This window comes from Cololabis saira, chromosome 13 (genome assembly GCF_033807715.1).
Source record: "Cololabis saira isolate AMF1-May2022 chromosome 13, fColSai1.1, whole genome shotgun sequence".
In the NCBI taxonomy this organism is placed as follows: domain Eukaryota; kingdom Metazoa; phylum Chordata; class Actinopteri; order Beloniformes; family Belonidae; genus Cololabis; species Cololabis saira.
In genome coordinates, this window is record NC_084599.1 from 31,626,118 (window position 1) to 31,646,501 (window position 20,384).

The following is a 20,384-nucleotide window of genomic DNA, read 5'->3' on the forward strand; positions in this document are numbered from 1 at the left end:
TAGCACAAATGTTTATAGTTATTTAACTACTGAGACATTTTTGTATTTTTTTTTTTACATTTAATTTTGATTTTGTCAGTTCTGCCTTCTATCAAAAGCATCAAGACAAATTAAGAGCATTGGAGCTGAAATACAAGGTACCAGCAGGTGCAGAGAGAGAGGGGATCAATCATAAATGACATCCTCACACGCTGCGTATGTGTGCGTGCGTGTGTGTGTGCGTGTGCGTGTGCGTGTGCGTGTGCGTGTGTGTGTGTGTGCGTGTGCGTGTGTGTGTGTATGCGCGTGTGTGTGTGTGTGTGTGCGTGTGTGTGTGTGCGCGTTCAGGATGCTGCAGTGCTTTATAAGCAGCAGAGTCAAATTATGAATCCCCAGGGAGCATGCTCATTAAAGAATTATACATTCACTTTGCTCTCACTGAGAAAGAATAATGGCCGCCTGTTTCATCCGTCTTGTCCAGAGAGAAAAAGGATGAAATGCAACTGCTTCCTGTTTACTCTCTTTTAATCCTTGTTCATCCTCGCCTGTCTGTCAGATTCACTGTTTGCCTGCACTCCTGAGCGTGTTTGCCCACACAAAACTGATTAGACATCATCTGTTGATTAACCTGCTTCTCCGCTGGAAGCCGTTATTTCCAAATTTGACCTTTTCAAAGAAACATCCTGTCCTTGCTTTGTTTAGCTGTAGTTTCTCACAACACACTCACTGGCTGTGTTGATGTATCGCCTTCAAAGAGTCACTCAGCTTCGGATCATCCTTTATTCATCCCCAATCATACACGTCCCTATGCTGCCATCAAGCTCCAGCCTAAACAGTTATTTTTTTATTATTGTATCCAAAGGTTTTATGATTTCTCCGGAGGCTACGATTAGCCTTTTTAGAGTGTGACCTTGGGAAGGCACTGCAAGTCAAAGCATCAATTGCTTTTATCGCTTATTTAAAGGAAACACAGGTCATACAGATAGATATTAATTTTTACTCCTTGCTGTGACTGCAAAGATGATTTATGACCAACTGGGAACCTGCTGGACGGCAACTGGGAAATCTGACGCAGCCTTTGGTTCAGAATCCTTTAATTAGTTCACAGGTTCATGAATCAGGTTCCATATTTTCTTGTTGGCTTTGAGTGAATAAAGCTTTCCAAAAGAAAGGTATTAAGGCTCTCTGTGAAGTGTTTTCAATTGATTGACTGAAAAGTATTGTCCAAATGTTCAATCACATAGAATTATTCTTGTTATTTGCATTTATTATTTTTTTATGTTTAATTATGCAACAATCTTAAGCTACAGCCCAGAAATCTGGATGTACCTCAACAAATTTGAATTGACTTTGCAGGTATGTTTAGTTACCATCTGTTGGAGCTCATTAAATATGCCCAGAAGTCATGGAGAGCCAATCAAATCAGTCTGCACCGCATAGATAGCTGCAGCTGAGCATTAATGGCCTTTGAATCCGCTTTGGCATCAACATTTGAAGAGATTGTCTTTGTCTACAAAACTTGAACAAAAGACAACACTCAGCTCCGTCCTTAGCAAGGTAGATGTATTTGTCGTTTCACAGACAGGCTACAGCAAATGTTTAAATTACTCTTAAAGACATCTCACTTTCCTGTTGACTCTTTTCTGCATACGTCACCTTGTTCTTTGCTCTGATTGTTTGTACCGCTAACCAACTGTGTGCAAAAGGCTGTCTGATAAGAAACCGTTGGCTAGATGGGAAGGCCCTAGGGAAGGTTTTCAGACCCTACATCTTTCTACCTGTTCCGTCAGCCTAGTCAAGCTACTTTTTTTAACAAAATTAAACAGCTGAGTGAACATGCTCCAGGAATGGTGACTCCGTACTTTCTACCAGGAGTAGTATGAGTTGGACAATAAATTGTACTTAGATGTTCCACAGAACATTAATTCTGGCATTATTGATCCTCGTCACCAGCCGATCAGAATTTACATTAGGTGGTCTTCACAACGTAAGCCGCCAAATGATTGATATTGGAGAGCAAGATTTAGCTCTCGCAGTCCTCAGCTAATAAAACCATGAAGCTGAGATCTCATAATATCCATTACTGTTAAGGTTTGTAATATTGTTGAAAACAAGAACATGGAAAGACTACAATTCTGACCTTTACCTTTGCATGCACTTCAGTATAATTGGCTCTTCCACTTATTCTTCATGATAAATTACACAAAAAACAAAAATGCCAAGCAGGGCCAGATTAGCTCAATTATCATTTCCCATCAAGTGAAAGAGGAAAAATGCGTCGACTCATTCACTCATCGCTTCACTTAACATATGTTATGTGTTAAATGATTATACAAACTGATGACCATTTCATTGTTTAGTTACCATCAAGTTTAATGTATGTTACCATTCTTTCACTTCTATTTGTTTTTCTTATTTTCCTATCATTAAATCCTTTGATTGTGATAGGTACTTGTTGAGGGTTTAATCTGCAGCAGCCTTTCAGAGAGTGGGCTCTCTCTGCTCTGTTAGTGTGAGTGTGTGAGTGTGTGAGTGTGTGAGTGTGTGCATTTCCTCCCTGGGGAACTGAGGCTGAAGTAATGAAATGCTCATTACTGATTCAGCTAGAAGTGCTTGGGATACATTTACACGCCTACACACACAATAACTAGACACTTCTCAAGGTCACCTCGCATCATTTGTTTGCCTGTGTGTGTGTGTGTGTGTGTGTGTATGTATGCGTGTGTGTGTGTGTGTGTGTGTGTGTGTGTGTGTGTGTGTGTGTGTGTGTGTGTGTGTGTTCGGTAGGGGTATCGGGGGGTTGAATAAATGTCAGTTGTATATACAAATTGGAGACCAACAAGCCTGGTCATAATTGGGGCCTTGAATCGACAGTTCTGTACAAAACAACCCAGGACGCCTGATGTCAGAAACGATCATTAACACACTCTGTCTTTCACGCTCTGTTTCACACACACCTCATGTACATACATATCCACCTTTACTGTCAGTTCACTTCTCCAGTTTAGCTCATCATCACGTCTCCTGGACAGCATCACCACCCTCACACACAAACACACACACACACACTCAGTTTACCTTAAGTTACCTTCTGCAGCAAGACAGATGGTGGAAAACCCGTTTTTTTATACACCCAAATGGATGCCAACTCTTCTTCTTCACTTGGAAGACGGACTGATCAAAGCATAATTCACATTTTTTTTGTGGTGCACAATCTGCTTATACACAAACATGTGCAGCCCATACACAGCAGTCTGCATTTATCAGCCAGAAGCTGTGCTGCCAGTGGGGTTTCGTTTCACATATGTGCACAGAGGAATGCATGAAAGAGAAGAGAACAGTTATGCTGATGTGATGATATCGGGTGTCCTCGGATGGATGGATGGATGGATGGATGGATGGATGGATGGATGGATGGATGGATGGATGGATGGATGGATGGATGGATGGATGGATGGATGGATGGATGGATCAGGCATCAGAATCTTCCGCGGATCCGCGGAATTCCGCGGATTTTGGTCTCAGCTCTGCGGTTTCCGCAGAACGGGGAAAAAGAAAAAAAAAATTCCCCAAACAACGGACTCGAAAACGCGATGCGCCAGGACAGAAAAGAAAAAAATTATATGCAAAAAATAAGCAACGTATCTATCCATTCATTCAGAAATCAAAAATCATTTCCATTTGGGAGCCTCTGTGCGGCGCTGAATATGCAATGCAGTGTTTTGCGGTGTGCTTCTCATTGAAATGACTGGAGGCAACACGTTGCGGCAGTGAGTGAAGCCTGAATTATGGTTCTGCGTTAAATCGACGCAGAGCCTACGGCCTAGGGTACGTAGGGTGGCAAAGTAAATGAAAAACTGTGAACAACCGCATTCTGTAGGCTATTCGGTACTCAGTATTCAGCCAAGTCTTTCAATTTTATTCGGCTTCAGGTTCGGCCTCCAATTTTAATTTCAGTGCATCCCTAGTTTTTTCGATGGGAAAGGGGGATTCTGGCCATTGTAGAAGTTTAAGATATAATTATCTTCATTTCAAGATTTATTCATGCATGAAGAATTACCCATGATGATGAATGCGTGTTATTATGTTATCAAAATGCATCATTCTTTGCAAAAATTCTGATTTTTTGTGTGTATACTTGCATTGATAAAAGATGTGATTATGGAGCTTTGAGACCACCAGAATGCACCATTTTGAGTCTATTTTTCAAAATTTTCCGGGGGGGCATGCCCCCGGACCCCGCTAGAGGGTTCCGGCGCGTTGCACCCTCACTCGTCCACGTCGAGAATTTTCCTCTTTTTTTAGGACAAGCCGTTCTGATGCCTGATGGATGGATGGATGGATGGATGGATGGATGGATGGATGGATGGATGGATGGATGGATGGATGGATGGATGGATGGATGGATGGATGGATGGATGGATGGATGGATGGATGGATGGATGGATGGATGGATGGATGGATGGATGGATGGATGGATGGATGGATGGATCAGGAATGCCAAAGTCAGAACATCAAGAATTGAAGCACCACTAAATGTGATATTAGTAGAATTTTGTAAGGGGATATTTAAGTCTCTATGTCACAAAGATAAAGTAGCCTACATTATTTAAATGCCATATATAGAAGCATTTATTTATATACATTAATCAAAACATTAAAATTCCTAAAATAAAAAGCTCTTTAAAATTAAATTTTCTTATGAATATATTCCTTTTATCATTAAAAATGACTTGGTTATAACACTTAACACAAATTTAGTATTCATTACTTAATTTACCTCCTGGGACTAATAGAATATTTTGATTTTGAATGACTTTTGATTCAATAAGTGCTTAAAATATATTTTGTTAATAGCACTTTACAGTGACCCAACGACTCATCCTCAGCTTCATTAATCACCTCAATTGCAGCTGTCTATAAGAGCAGGAGAAATACCTGTATTTTAGCTATACAGTCTATGCGAGTATGAGGAATACATACGATCCAGTAAAACAGAGAGGATTAATTCAGAATCAAACAGTAATAAAGCGTGCCACACTGAGCTGGAGGGAAGCTCAGTGTGGCACGCTTTATTACAGGAACACTTGGTGCATGTCAGTGTTTGTTAGGATTTATTTATGGGTACAGTTTCACTAATGCTGCTTTCACACACAGATTGTGTGCTTTTGTTAGTTTGCAGCTCAGCAGGAGAGAGAAAATGTGACTGTTCAAACAGACCTTTAAATTCCATTAAAAATGATGCCATGTGCCATGAAGAGTCATTTGAACTCAACCGGATCCTTCAGAAACTCTAGCTTTTTCTTCATTCTCAGTGGCCGTCACCTGTCTCTGCACCGCTAATCCCATCTCCAAACTGCTCACCAAGGCAAGCCAAGGTTATTTGTACCGCACATCTCAGCAACAAGGCAATTCAAGGTGCTTTATGTATTAAAAACATAAAAAGTAAAGAGGAAAAGAAATAAAAAGGTACAAAGCAATGGCAGAATAAAGAAAGTTAGACAATGAACTGGTGGACTTCAAAACTGCACAGCTCATGTTCAAAATCAACAATAACATGCTGCCAGACTGTATCCAAAATATGTTCAATTTAAGACAAAGCCATTACAACCTCAGAGGGGAGAGTATATACAGAAAATCAACAATCAGAACCAACACCATACTAAGATGCACTACAGTGGCAGCGGTGGATGTATGGAATAAATTAGATATAGATTTGAAATTATGTAGAACTTTAACTTTATTTAAAAAATCATTGAAAAGAAGGATGATTTCCTTATATTAAATTAATGAGTGGCTTGATGTTGATTTGGGTATTTATTTATTTAATTGGTGATTTGCTTTGATTTTTTAAGGATGAAGGTAACATGTAGACTGCACCTTTATTTTAAAAATCTTTTATTTTTTTGAGGAATGTTTGTTATCCCTACAGAGGCAATTTGTTTTACGGGCAGTCTTTCTCTTACTTTTTGCTTTTATTTTATTAATTTAATTAATCTTTTTGAGGGTAGGCAAATAATAATTTTATTTTTTATTTATTTAACCTTTATTTTACCAGGAAAATCCCTTGAGACTGAATCTCTTTTACGAGGGAGACCTGGCCAAGAGGCTTAACTGGTGCAACAACAATAAAATCAATTTAACAACAACAACAACAACAAACAGTGCAAACAACATTACAATACCTTACATTAAAAATAGCAGGTGCACATTTCTGTTAGATTCTGTTTGAGAAGAACCTTGAATTCACCCAAGGAGATGAGTCCAGAAAGTTTAAGACAGTTCTGAATGTTGTTCCAGGACCAGGGAGCAGCGTAGGAGAAGGCTGCTTTGCCAAGTTCTGTATGAATCCTGGGGACTTTATACAGCTTCCGTGTGGAAGAGCGGGAGTTGTACACACTATGAACTGGAGACAACAAGTTGGACAGATATGTGGGGAGTTTATTCAGAATGGCTTTGTAAATAAAAATAATCCAATGTTGTTGTCTCCTTAGGGTCAGTGAGGGCCAGGAGACCAGAGAATAGAGAACACAGTGATGTGTCCTAAACGCTGAGTTGGTAATGAAACGCAAAGCACTGTGATAAACTGTATCAAGGTAATGAAGTTTTGAGGAGGCAGCATGCATATAAATAATGTCCCCGTAGTCCAGAGTGCTTAAAAAAGTTGCCTGTACCAGCTTTTTCTTGGCAACAATGTTAAAACAGGTTTTGTTTCTATAATAAAACCCCAGCAAAGCCCTCAGTTTCTTTACCAGATGAGACACATGTTCTGAAAATGACAGTTTGTCATCCAACCAGATACCCAGGTATTTATATGATGGTACTCTTTCAATAGTTTCTCCTCCTGTAGTTTGTATACCAGGATGGATGGTGTTGGTTGAACGGGTTCTGGTGAAAGTCATAAATTTGGTCTTTTTGGCGTTGAGGACCAACTTTAGTTCAGTCAGTGATGTCTGGAGCTGTTCAAAAGCAGACTGGAGATCATTGATGGCTTGGGAAAGAGAGGGGGCGATCGAATGAATAACTGTGTCATCTGCATAAAGATGGATTTTTGCACTATTCAGATTCCTCCCAATGTCATTAATAAAAACTGTAAATAGGACAGGAGCCAAAACAGAACCTTGAGGGACCCCATTGGAAATTGTGATAAAGTCTGACTGGTGCCCATCTGTAGCTACACATTGGGTCCTGTCTGTAAGATAATTCCTGAACCAGTGAACCGCTGGGTCAGCTGAAGCTTTGCTTCAGCCTACCCCTTTTTCGGTCTAGATGTTATTTGTTTATTTGTATACTGGAAACTTTTTTGTTATGTTATCTTTGAACAATTGAACGTTTTCTTGTTGTCAGTTTTACTCTTGGTTTTTTATTTATTTTTTTTTGTGTCATGACCGAAAATAAACTAAACTAAACTAAGACTAACGGTAGAGTTACAGTTACTGACAATTAACATTGTTTAAATTCAGAAGGGTTTAAATATTTGAGTCAAAAGCAGCTGTAAACAAATGAGTTTTTAACCTTGATTTAAAGGAACTGAGAATGTCAGCATTCCTGCAGCTTTTTGTGGAACATAAAAGCTGAATGCTGCTTCTCCATGTTTTGTTCTGATGCTGGGGACACACAGCGGTCCTGAAACAGAAGACCTGAGAGGTGTGGATGGTTGATATGGCAACAACAAGTCTCTGGTGTATTTTGGTCCTAAACCATTCAGTGATTTATAAACTACCAGAAGTATTTTAAGGTTTATTCTCTGCGGCACAGGGAGCCAGTGTAAGGAGCTCAGAACTGAAGCGACGTGGTCCACTTTATCAGTCTTAGTGAGGACTTGGACAGCAGCATTCTGGACCAGCTGTGGCTGTGACTTCCAGACTGGCTGTTGCACCATTTGAACATGCACATCAAAATGTGTCCAGCTCTCCCGCCCCACTGCCAGGAAAGCAGTAATTATCATTTATGGCATCAATTTATTTTTTGAAGGGATTTCATTGATTAATCACTTGTGATTTATCACCTGTGTTTCAACAGTGTCATCCTTTAAAGACTTGATTTCAGCACCCTATTCCATTTCATTTCAGTTTCTTGTGATGTGTTTTTCCAGAGACATTCCTCTCAACGACTGCTCAGATGAACTGTGGTGCTGTTCTGTGTCAGCGATATGTCACGCAACGGCTATATTGTCATTTATGTTTACCGCACCATGTGGTCACATCACACCAAAAACATCTGCTTTGTTTCCGTCTCAACAGGCTTTCAAGGATTGCTTTAATGTTTTAGACACATCCAGACAGACCAAGGCAGCGCCATATTAGCAGCTTCTGCTGTCTGTGTGAAACGGTTAGAAGTCAACATGAAATGAGTGTAGATCAATAAAATGTCCTCTTAAATTATGGAAACCCAGCGTGTGGTGCAGTCATGTCTGGGTGTGTGTGTGTGTGTGTGTGTGTCTGGTCGCTCGCCAGCCAGCTCGTGTCCTGTGGGTCACCACGGCTCTGATTTATGGGCCTGCTCCACCTGATTAGGATGCTTAGTGTCACCCCTTACAGATGTACACTTTCCTCCATTCCAGTCCCATTTTTATCGTATTGCTTTACAAAAAACAGCCAAATGAACAAGTCACTGGTGAAACAGGCATACTTAACTGCGTAGAAAATGGTTGAAATGACGGATAACTGCCCGGATGTTTTTAGCAGCTTCCTCTTGGCAGTCTTCCTCAGAGTCCACGTCGGTGACCATTTGTGTCAGTCCCTGCAAAGTGTCAGCTCAGCTCCTAAGGGGATGCGATCCGCGCATGAATGGAGTTGCTTGCCGTTCCTGTTCTGGACGGCGAGAACAAAGCTGAAACCTTTGTATTATCTGTGATAGCCCTGACCTGGATACTGCAGGCTACCACATCAATTCACTGACAGGGTCCTCCAAATGCCACTCCTGACTTCTTATTATCCCAGACATGTAAACAGTCACACACCTCTTTGCAGTAAAGGTTAAAAGCACTGCGTGAATGCATTCAGCGGCCTTGTTCATCACTCACCTGTCTGAGGTTTTAGCGTGTGCCATTGCACATATTTCAAGCCATTCAGCCACTTGCTGTGGATTGTTGCTAAGAGACACACATCCCAAAGTGCGTGTAGGTGGAGCTTTGCACCATGTACATACAAAGCAGCTGGATTACACTGACTTAAGCACTTTATTGTAATCATGAAATTAATGAAGTAAATAGTTAAATCCCTGCTAGGGGCTTTTCAGCAAGTTCTCCTCGTCCTTGCGTGGGATTTCTCCACGTACTCGGGCTCCCTTTATCATTCCACAAAACATGTGTTAGGTTAATCCCTGATTGTAAAATGACTGCAGGAGTGAGCGTCCATGGTTGTTTGTCTCCTTTGTTGGCACGTGGCCTCATGATGGACTGGTCACTTGTCCTGGGCGACACCCCATATTTCACCAGATAGCAGAGTGACAATTCTCTTGGTACTGGTAGCTCGAGGAACCACAAAGGAGAACAGTACTGACTCGATCACCTGGTGTATGGAGATAACAATTTATTTTTTATTTTATTTATTATTATTTATTTAACCTTTATTTAAGTCAGTTTCTCATTTACAATGACGACATTGGCAAGAGGCAGCACAAAGAGTCAAACACATACAATCACAGTGAAAGAAACAATCAAACACCATATATAAAAAACACACAACACATAAAAAATATGAGTAAAAACATGTGCAATGATCACAGATGAATGTTGGGAGTGTGTTTTTGAAGGAGGAGAATGGGAGGAATGTGTGAAGTTTAAGTGTTTGTTGCAGATGATTCCATTCACTAGCAGCAGCGAACTGAAATGAATTATGGCCAAAGGAGGTGCCGGCTTTTGGAATGACCAGGTTCATGTAACTGTTGAACGTAGGTAAGTCGGCCAGTCGGTGTTCTTATGATAAGCTCAGTGCTCGTTCAGGGGTATGAGTCTTCACTAGGGCTGGGCGATATGGACCAAAAGTCATATCTCGATATGTTCTAGCTGAATGGCGATACTCGATATATATCAATATTTTTTCTGTGCCTTAATTGGGGTTTCCCCCAAAGCATTATAGCATAGCATCTCTGTTAGCTTCATTTTTTTCTGAGGCAAACCCAAAAGTCAGTTTTAATACAATGCATCGTGCCCAATGTCACACAGGTACCTTTATTAACAGAGGTCTGCACAATATCAAAATGTATAAAACAAATGAAATAAAAATAAACTGCCTGCATATACAGTATAGAATAAAAATGCTTCTTGAATAAAATAAAACAAATATCCCTTTCCTGCATAACAATTAAATTAAAATACACTGTGCAATTAATACAATGTAGACAGTAACAGGCAGACTTTTCCACTGAGGTTGACTGTTGTGCAAATAACAAAACATTTGTGCAAATCTCAAATAAAACATTCAAGTCAATTTGTCACAAAATAAGCTATATCAAAATCAAAAAAAAAAAAAAGCTATATCGATATGAACGATATTGTCTCGTACTGAAAATATTGAAAATATATCGATATATATTAAAATCTCGATATATCGCCCAGCCCTAGTCTTCACCATGGAGTTCAAATGAACAAGTGTGTTGAGTTACCGTCTCTCTTGTTTGACTTGGGCAGCCACAAGTACCTAAGAGGAAAGAGGTGTGACCTGTGGCCTTTTGGGTTGACTAAAGACAGGACACACTGCTGCGTTCTGGACTTTTGCAGATGTTTTATTGCACAAGCTAGTGGGCCATTGAGGGGGGCATCGCAATGATTGAGGGCGACTAAAACGATGGCCTTAACCAGGAGTTGAATGTTATATGGAATCAGGTACCGTCTGATTTCTTGAGTGTTGTGAAGTGGCATGACTGGGAGAGAGAAGCACCGTGGTTAGAGATGGATATGTCCCCACAAAGTAGCAAAACATCTGATTGTTTACATGCATGCAACATGGCGAAACTAAAAAGGCTTGTTTTTTTCCTGCACTCACCCTTCAGTAAAGCCCTTAACAAGATTACATCTGCATATATCAGGGAATAGGGTATATTTTATGGAAATGGACAAAAAACATCAGTTCCTCCCTACAGCCAGTTGAAGGCCAAACAAATACCATACTAAAATTGAATTAAACTACTCTTGTTGTGGATAAACAGCAATTATGCAACCCAGTTATGATCTGTAAAAAGGTTCAAACCAGATGTGACTCAAGGTTTTCAGTTCTGATGGGAACAGATGGAACCAAGCGCACACCCACACGAACACAGAGAATTATACACAAACTCTGTGAATGTCAGCCATGAACTCAGTGTCACAATATTTCACCTTGCTGCTATTGGTCACAGACCTTCACGATAAAGGACAGATGGCTCACTGGATAACATTCTGCTCCGATGAAGTCACTAAAACTGCCGGTACAGACGGCCTTTATGCCGGAGATTGTTATGTCTGTGTTGTTGGATTTTACCCCATTCTGTACATGTGCATTCATATTATTTTTAAGGTGTTTTTACTGCTTTCTCCCTGTGATATTATGAGATATAATATATGCGTGAGTTGAGATTTTACAAACTCGCCACATTCCTCAGAGACTGAAAAAGACTCTTTGTCTATTGTACTCCGGGACAATATGTATTGTAAGAGACAGAATCAGGTTTCTTTGCGAGCAGGTGCGTGCATGCCTGCGTGAGTGTGTGTGTGTGTGTGTGTGTGTGTGTGTGTGTGTGTGTGTGTGTGTGTGTGTGTGTGTGTGTGTGTGTGTGTGTGTGTGTGTGTGTGTGTGTGTGTGTGTGCCAAGATATTAGACAGAGAGAGAGTGCTTTGTGAGTGTTTTTGTGACGGCGCAGGTGAAAATGAGGATGTCTCCGGCTATTGTGTGTGTCAATGCATTTTGCCAGCAGCACCATCTCCCTTCTGTCCTAATCCAGTCATTTACCTGAGCTTCTCCCTGGAGGGACATGGATTCCTGTCAACTCCCCCCCCCCCCACACACAACACATGCACACGCGTGCATGTACGGGGAATAATAATTCAGCTGGCTCATTCTGGCTACATACCCATTAAATGAAGCAACATTTAGCACATATCTGTGTGTTTGCGTGTAAGGTAATATTATGCGCTCTGTGCAAAGCTGTGGGTGGGTAGGTTGAAATCCATAAATCTTTCAAGTCTAAACAGCAGCAAAACAGTCATAAATAATGAACGTTTTTTTCTATGTATTCATGAGAATAAAAACAGAAATATCTTTTGGGCTCATTTATCTGCCCTTGCTAAGCATAAAAGAAAAAAACTAAACAAACCCTCGTGAACTCCTACCGAATTAATTACTGTAAGTCGTATCATAAGATAAAGTAAATGCGAGTGTTTACTCCCCTGTAGAGATGCAGCAGCACTTTGCTACACATTCCCTGGCTTCTTACTACTCTACTGCATTCAGCACATTTTTGGTGGAAACCTTTGAGCAGCAGGTGTGTAGACATCAGCCAATGATCGCATGTGTTGGAGGGCTAAAAAATGCTATTGGCCCAAGTTGCTGTCTCAGAGACACACACACACACACACACACACACACACACACACACACACACACACACACACACACACACACACAATGACTTTGTTGACAGAAAGCAAACCCTGACGGATAACCCATACATGCATTGAATTGTGTGTTTTCTCCGCCAGGTGTGACATTTTTTTGTTACGTCTATCTTAAGTTCATAGTTATATTTCAACTCTAAGTATCACATTTTTTTAACGTATAAAATACGGTGTGTGGTGCTGCTTTTACAGCTCTACTGGGACCAAGTTTGAGCGGCTGCCAGTTTTAACCTTCAGCTTCTTAATTGCTTACATTATCTGCTTTCCTATTTACTGTTTTATTTTCATGGTTTTTGCAATTATCCAGGGGACGAGACATCCAGTGGTCGCAGTCCGGAAACAAAGATTGTTGCTCCTCATCATCATCATAAACCACTCCCTCCTCATCAGCGGTCACCTCCACAGGTTGGTAAAAACAAGTGAACAAGGTCTGCTATGGTCCTTTCCATACATGTGGACAGTAACATTGCTGCTCTCATCACAGAAGTCACATTCTGCCAGTTCAGTCATATGTTTTCTTCTTCAGTGGCATATTAAATCATGAAGTGTCAGTGTAAGAAAGTTGATAAAAAAGAGTATGTAAGAGATTTAATTTAAGTCTACAAAAATAATGCCTCACTGCAGTCACGCCAGCAACACCCACTGATTTTGGGTTGTAATTTTGCTGCTCAAACTGCCGGGCTGACAGTACATGGCAACATACTTGACTAACTTACTTCAGCTGTAAACCCTCACATCCCTTCAGCATATGTCTACCAGCCGGAAAACGCAAGCAGTCGGTGGCAAAGCAGTAGAAACTGTCTCAGTGAGCTGAAGTAAAGCAAGGAGGCATACGTAAAATTAGGCTTTAATTTGATTACAGTAAGATACAACTATTAATGTGCTTCTTAATGATGAAACAAAATTAACCTTGTTCCAGTCACCAGCTCTAAAGTGCTCTAAAGGAAAATGCTGAAGAAATGCATGTCGATGGTGTTGAAATAAGGAGATGGCAAATTTTGATGTTTACTCCTTGCAAGGATGGACACGTCCCATCAGACTGAAAAGGCTACAGTTTGTCAAAATGCTGTTTGTGAGAGAAAGACAGGTTGGCAGAGAAGGGAGAGAAAAAGAGAGAGAAAGAGATAAGACGGTAGGCATCAGAAATAAAAGTATGAACGAATGAGAACAGAGGAATAAAATAAAAATAAGTTCTATTGGACACAATCAATAAAACATATATAACTTCACTTCTTACATTCATCATCAGCATTTGAAGAGCAAGGCTTCTTCCCGTTTTCTGTTTGCTTTTTCAAAACATCAGACTCTTTAATTTTCAGTGTTTGACAGAATTTAAATGGATACTACTCTGTTGACACTTGTTATGTTGTAATCAAAACAAAATGCACAGGGTGTTTTTGGCCCCATCTGATGATAAAAATGAATTCTTCTTTGTTGCCCTCTAATCTCGCTGACTGATGTTTTTTTTGGTAATGAATTTAGGCTTTTGAATTCAGACTGGTAGGCATATTTACCAGTGGCATTGCCAGTTTGTTCCACTGTTCCATGACATTAAATAGCAAGATTAAAACTATATTTTTTACCACAGTTTTTGTCTTTTATTTTCGATAAAATCCCTAAGATTAAAGAAAACCACTGCTTTGCTCATACTGCATATTTTTCAGGTGATCGGATCAGGTTTGTCTCATCTGGGTAACTGGACCTTCCGGTATTACACACATCTGTAACCAACAGATGCAGACGTGTTGTTGAGCCCTACAGGGTGTGTGCATGGTATACAACTTAACGAGAACTTCTTTGATCAGCATTTTATAATGCTGAGCCTGGACGCCTTTTAATGCAGCTGCATGCAGGTCAGACTGCTGTATGTGATGTAGAAATATCACAAGGTCTAACAGTGTAAGTCTGCAACTGTTACAGAATGATGACAGACATGCTAAGTCAGAAACAAAGGCGAGACATTTGGCTGCAGGGAGATTAATGGAAAGGAGAGCATTTCTGAGCGCTGTAGTAAACAAACATTCAACAATACAGCCGTTCGTACACTTAAAGGTTCAAAAGATTCAAAAGCTTGAAGTAATAGAGAAGTACAGGAGTCTTTTTAGCCCCCCAGCTCAGTCGCAAAGAGTTGGAGTTCACCCCGGTGAACGAGAAGGTCGCTTCCCTGCGCCTTTGAGTCGGGAAAAGGTCTCTCACTGTTGTTTGTGCCTACGGGCCGAACAGCAGTGCGGAGTACCCGGCCTTCTTGGAGTCCCTGGGAGGGGTACTTGATGGTGCTCCAACTGGGGACTCCATTGTTCTACTGGGGGACTTCAACGCTCACGTGGGCAATGACAGTGATACCGGGAAAGGCGTGATTGGGAGGAATGGCCTCCCCAACCTGAACCCGAGCGGTGTTTTGTTGTTGGACTTCTGTGCGAGTCACAGTTTGTCCATAACGAACACCATGTTCAAACATAAGGGTGTCCATCAGTGCACGTGGCACCAGGACACCCTAGGCCGGAGGTCAATGATCGACTTTGTTGTCGTTTCATCTGACCTTCGGCCGCATGTCTTGGACTCGGGTGAAGAGAGGGGCTGAGCTGTCAACTGATCACCACCTGGTGGTGAGTTGGATGCGCTGGCGGAGGAGGAGTTGGACAGACCCAAACGGATTGTGAGGGTCTGTTGGGAACGTCTGGCTGAGCCCTCGGTCAGGGACGTCTTCAACTCTCACCTCCGAGAGAACTTCTCTCAGATCCCGCGGGAGGCTTGGGACATTGAGTCCGAGTGGACCTTGTTCTCTGCCTCCATTGTAGACGCGGCAGCTCGAAGTTGTGGACGCAAGGTCTCCGGTACCTGTCGTGGCGGCAACCCTAGAACCCGGTGGTGGACACCAGAAGTACAGGATGCCGTCAGACTGAAGAAGAGTCCTACCGGGCTATGTTGGCCTATGGGACTTTGGGACTCCTGACACAGTAGATGGGTACCGGCAGGCCAAGCAAGCTCGGGCAGTCCTGGAGGCAAGAACTCGGGTCTGGGAGGAGTTCGGTGAGGCCATGGAAGAAGACTTTCGGTCGGCCTCGAGGAAATTCTGGTGGACTGTCCGGCGCCTCAGAAGGGGGAAGCAGTACTCTGCCGGCACCGTTTACGGTGCGGGTGGGGAGCTGTTGACCTCGACTGGGGACATCGTCAAACGGTGGAAGGAATACTTCGAGGATCTCCTCAATCCGACTGACACACCTTCCACTGACGAAGCAGAGAGTTGGGACTCGGGGACGTGCTCATCCATCACCCAAGCCGAGGTCACTGAGGTGTTTCGTAAGCTCCTCAGTGGCAGGGCACCAGGGGTGGATGAGATTCGCCCTGAGTACCTCAAGTCTCTGGATGTCGTAGGGCTGTCTTGGTTGACACGCCTCTGCGACATTGCATGGAGGAAGGGGACAGTACCGCTGGGGTGGCAAACCGGGGTGGTGGTCCCTCTTTTTAAAAAGGGGGACCGGAGAGTAAAAAAATGGCTTACACTTATATAGCGCTTTCCAGCTGTACTCCTACAGCCCCAAAGCGCTTTACACTCTAGACATTCACCCACACACGCACGCACACATTCATACACCGGTTGTCGGCGTAGCTTCCACACGACACACATGACACATGACAACCGGGAGCAACTGGGGGATTCAGTGTCTTGCCCAAGGACACTTTGGTGGACACAGGAGGAACTAGGGTCGAACCACTGACCTTCAGGTTCATGGGCGAGGGGGGATCACACTTCTCAGCCTCCCCGGGAAAGTCTATGCTATATCTATGTTGAACCTCGGATTCAGGAGGAACAATGCGGTTTTCATCCCGGTCGTGGAACACTGGACCAGCTCTACACCCTCCGCAGGGTGCTCGAGGGTTCATGGGAATTTGCCCAACCAATATGTGCTTTGTGGATCCGGAGAAGGCATTCGACCGTGTCCCTCGTGCCATTCTGTGGGGGGTGCTCGGTGAGTATGGGGTCCGGGGCCCTCTGCTAAGGGCTGTCCAGTCTCTGTATGATCGGAGCAGGAGTCTGGTTCGCATTGCCGGCAGTAGATCAGACTTGTTCCTGGTGCATGTTGGACTCTGGCAGGGCTGCCCTTTGTCACCGGTCCTGTTCATAATTTTTATGGACGGAATTTCTAGGCGTAGCCAGGGACCGGAGGGGATCCGGTTTGGGAACCACAGGATTTCATCTCTGCTTTTTGCGGATGATGTTGTCCTGTTGGCTTCATCGGACCGGGACCTTCAGCATGTGCTGGGGCGGTTTGAGGCTGAGTGCGAAGCGGCAGGGATGAGAATCAGCACCTCCAAGACCAAGGCCATGGTTCTCCATCAGGAAAGGGTGGCGTGCCTTCTCCGGGTGGGTGGAGAAGTCCTGCCTCAGGTGGAGGAGTTCAAGTATCTCGGGGTCTGATGGAGCGTGAGATTGACAGACGGATCGGTGCAGCGTCCGCAGTTATGCGGTTGGTGTACCGGACCGTCGTGGTGAAGAAGGAGCTGAGTCGAAAAGCAAAGCTCTGCACTTTAGGTAGTGACCGAAAGGACAATATCGCGGATACAAGTGGCCAAGATGAGTTTCCTCCGCAGGGTGGCTGGACGCTCCCTTAGAGATAGGGTGAGGAGTTCGGTCACCCGGGAGGAGCTCGGAGTCGAGCCGCTGCTCCTTCACATTGAGAGGAGTCAGCTGAGGTGGCTTGGGCATCAGTATCGGATGCCTCCTGGACGCCTCCCTAGGGAGGTGTTCCAGGCATGTCCCACTGAGAGGAGACCCCGGGGAAGACCCAGGACACGCTGGAGAGACTATGTCTCTCGGCTGGCCTGGGAACGTCTCGGACTCCCCTCGGAAGAGCTGGAGGAAGTGTCTGGGGTGAAGGAAGTCTGGGCATCCCTGCTGAGGCTGCTGCGGAAAATGGATGGATGGAGGAGTCTGAATGGCAGATCCAACACATCCACTTCACCGTTTTTCAATACTTTTTGTGTCTCTTGTTTTTACAAAATAGCGACGACAGGGCATCGTTTATTACTTTGAAGCAATTCATTGATTTCTCCGTCACATGTTGCGCTCCATCAGACTGATGCTGATGAAGCATATCAGTGTCGTTTCTAGATGCCAATTTTAGTGATTCTGCTCGCTGACTAAATGCTTTTCTCTTGCTTTCTGATGTAGATGATGAGATTTTATTTAAGGAAGAAATCAAGAATTAGATGTCAAGAACACACTCAATAAACCTTAGAGAGAGGCACGTTAGCCATTGTCTTACGCCAATCTTCTTTTATTTACAGTTTTTAATCACTTTGGAATGGAGATGACTTGTTGCAGTTTTGCAACAGTCTAAAATTACTCCTAGAGGCATGGCCGTTGTCAATAAGGGAGCGATCTGGATTAAAGGTGGATGGGTCAAGCCCATCCTCTGTCTGTTGTTAACTGCCCTGCTTAAGACACGTGAAGGAACCACGGTTGTTGCTCAACACCACTATGAGAAGCAAGTGTGCAAAAGAAGAAACCTTGCACTTGAGTGAACCTACTTGGAATCAGTAGATGTTATCTTGATTCCCAACCTTACTTCAAATATGCAGCTAGATACTGTATGTTCTTAGAATAAAACAGAATATCATGGAATATATTGAGGAACTAACCTAAAACAAATTTTACTTAGAATTATTATTATTATTTAATTATATTTGAATGAGACAAAACAAACACAGTGTGCCATTTTTAATTTTCAGCTCATTATCGGCTTGTTAGTGACTCACTGCTAATTTGAGTACATTATGTTGGTCATTACTGAAATTAACTAGTTTCACATGTCTTCTACACTGCAAAAGCTAATTTCCGAGTGTCGAGAAAATTAGAGTCTATTTTAGACTATTTTGCTAGTTTTAGATATTTTTGCTTAAAATATGACACTATTTTAAGACACTAGCTGTAAGTACTATTAGCCGTCATTCTAGGGGACTGTTTTTGCAGAGCGGAGCAGAGTGGTTTTGGCTCTTTGCTGCAGTGGACACTCATTGATACTGTCTATGATTTGCAACCACACATGTAGGCCCACGCTAGTAAATATCCACCCCTTAGACTTTACTGGATACTCTTTTCATACGCGATCCTGACACCATCACCTGGCACCATTTAATACGCTGTTTGCAGAACCAATTTTTTCTTTAGTACTTTGTCTTTTTGGAACCTTTTTATTTTATATACATATATATCTATATATCTATATATATATATAGAGAGAGAGACACACATACATACGTTTGTATGTATAGATTTGTTTAAACTTCTAAGTGTAATGAACCTGGAAATTGAAAACACGTTAAAAAATAATTAGGGCCCGAGCACCTTCAGTGCGAAGGCCCTATTGTATCTGTAGGAATTTTTTTTCTTTTTCTTTTTCTTTTTCTTCTGACAAAAGGAAGGCCTTTTTGCCCCCCTAAACATGCCCAAAAAGTCACCAAATTTTGCATACAAGTCAGGCCTGGCGAAAAATTTGATATTTAATGGTTTACATTAATGGGCATGGCAAAATGGCGCAACAGCGCCCCCTTGAAAACTTTGTTCCTCAAGCGCCACGATACGGTTTGACGTACATGCACGAAAATCGCTACACACCTGTATCAGAACACAACTTAAAGAAAAGTCTCTTGGCGCCATGGCCGAGACCCAACAGGAAATCAGCCATTTTGAATTAATCGTGTCACTTTGGCGCAATTTATGCCATTCCTTCGGCAGTTAATACGGCCTGAACCGTAACGTGCCCCCAAGTGTGTTATACATCAAAATGTGCGTCTCCATCCTGCGACACCACGCATTACTTTTCTCTTTCAAAAGCGTTACCGTGGCGACGCTAGACGCCAAAAAGCGCACCCACCCTTCATCTGATTGGTTCAGACCGAAAAAACTTTGCGCCTCAAGCCCCATAATACGGTTTGACGTACATGAACGAAAATCGGTACACACCTGTATCATGTCGCAACTTAAAGAAAAGTCTCTTGGCGCCATGGCCGAAACCGAACAGGAAGTTGGCCATTTTGAACATTCTGAATTAATCGCGTAATTTTGGAGCAATATATGCCATTCCTTCGAGAATTAATACGGCCCGAACCGTATCGTGAACCCAGATGTGTTATACATCAAAATGTGTGTCTCCATCCTGCGACACCACGCATTACTTTTCTCTTTCAAAAGTGTTACCGTGGCGATGCTAGACGCCAACAAGCGCACCCCCTCTTCATCTGTTTGGTCCATATTTGATAGTTCCCAAAAGGCACCAAATTTGGCACGCAAGCCAGGCCTGGCAATAAATTAGATATTTCATGGTTTGCATTAATGGTCGTGGCAAAATGGCTCAACAGCACCCCCCGGAAAACTTTGTGCCTCAAGCCCCACAATACGGTTTGACGTACATGCACGAAAATCGGTACACACCTGTATCATGTCGCAACGTAAAGAAAAGTCTCTTGGCGCCATTGCCGAAACCGAACAGGATGTCGGCCATTTTGAATTAACTGTGTAATTTTGGCGCAATTTATGCCATTCCTTCGGCAATTAATACGGACCGAACCGTAACGTGCACCCAGGTTTGTTATACATCAAAATGTGCGTCTTCATCTTGCGACTACGCGCATTACTTTTCTCTTTCAAAAGTGTTACCGTGGCGACGCTAGACACCAAAAGGCGCGCCCCCCCTTCATGTGATTGGTCCATATTTGATAGTCACCAAATTTTGCTCGCAAGCCAGGCTTGGCGATACATTTGATATTTCATGGTTTGCATTAATGAGCGTGGCCTAACGGCTCAACA

The 20,384-nt window shown here is 42.7% G+C and overlaps 1 protein-coding gene across 1 annotated transcript in view; it reads left to right on the plus strand.

Annotated features, from left to right (window-relative positions):
- Window positions 1-20,384, plus strand: part of LOC133457862 (glypican-5-like) — a 75,219-nt gene that overhangs the window by 51,451 nt on the left and 3,384 nt on the right. The window contains exon 10 of the mRNA XM_061737230.1: window positions 12,882-12,979. Within this exon, the coding sequence (XP_061593214.1) occupies window positions 12,882-12,979 (98 nt within the window). The remainder of the gene's footprint in view (window positions 1-12,881; window positions 12,980-20,384) is intronic.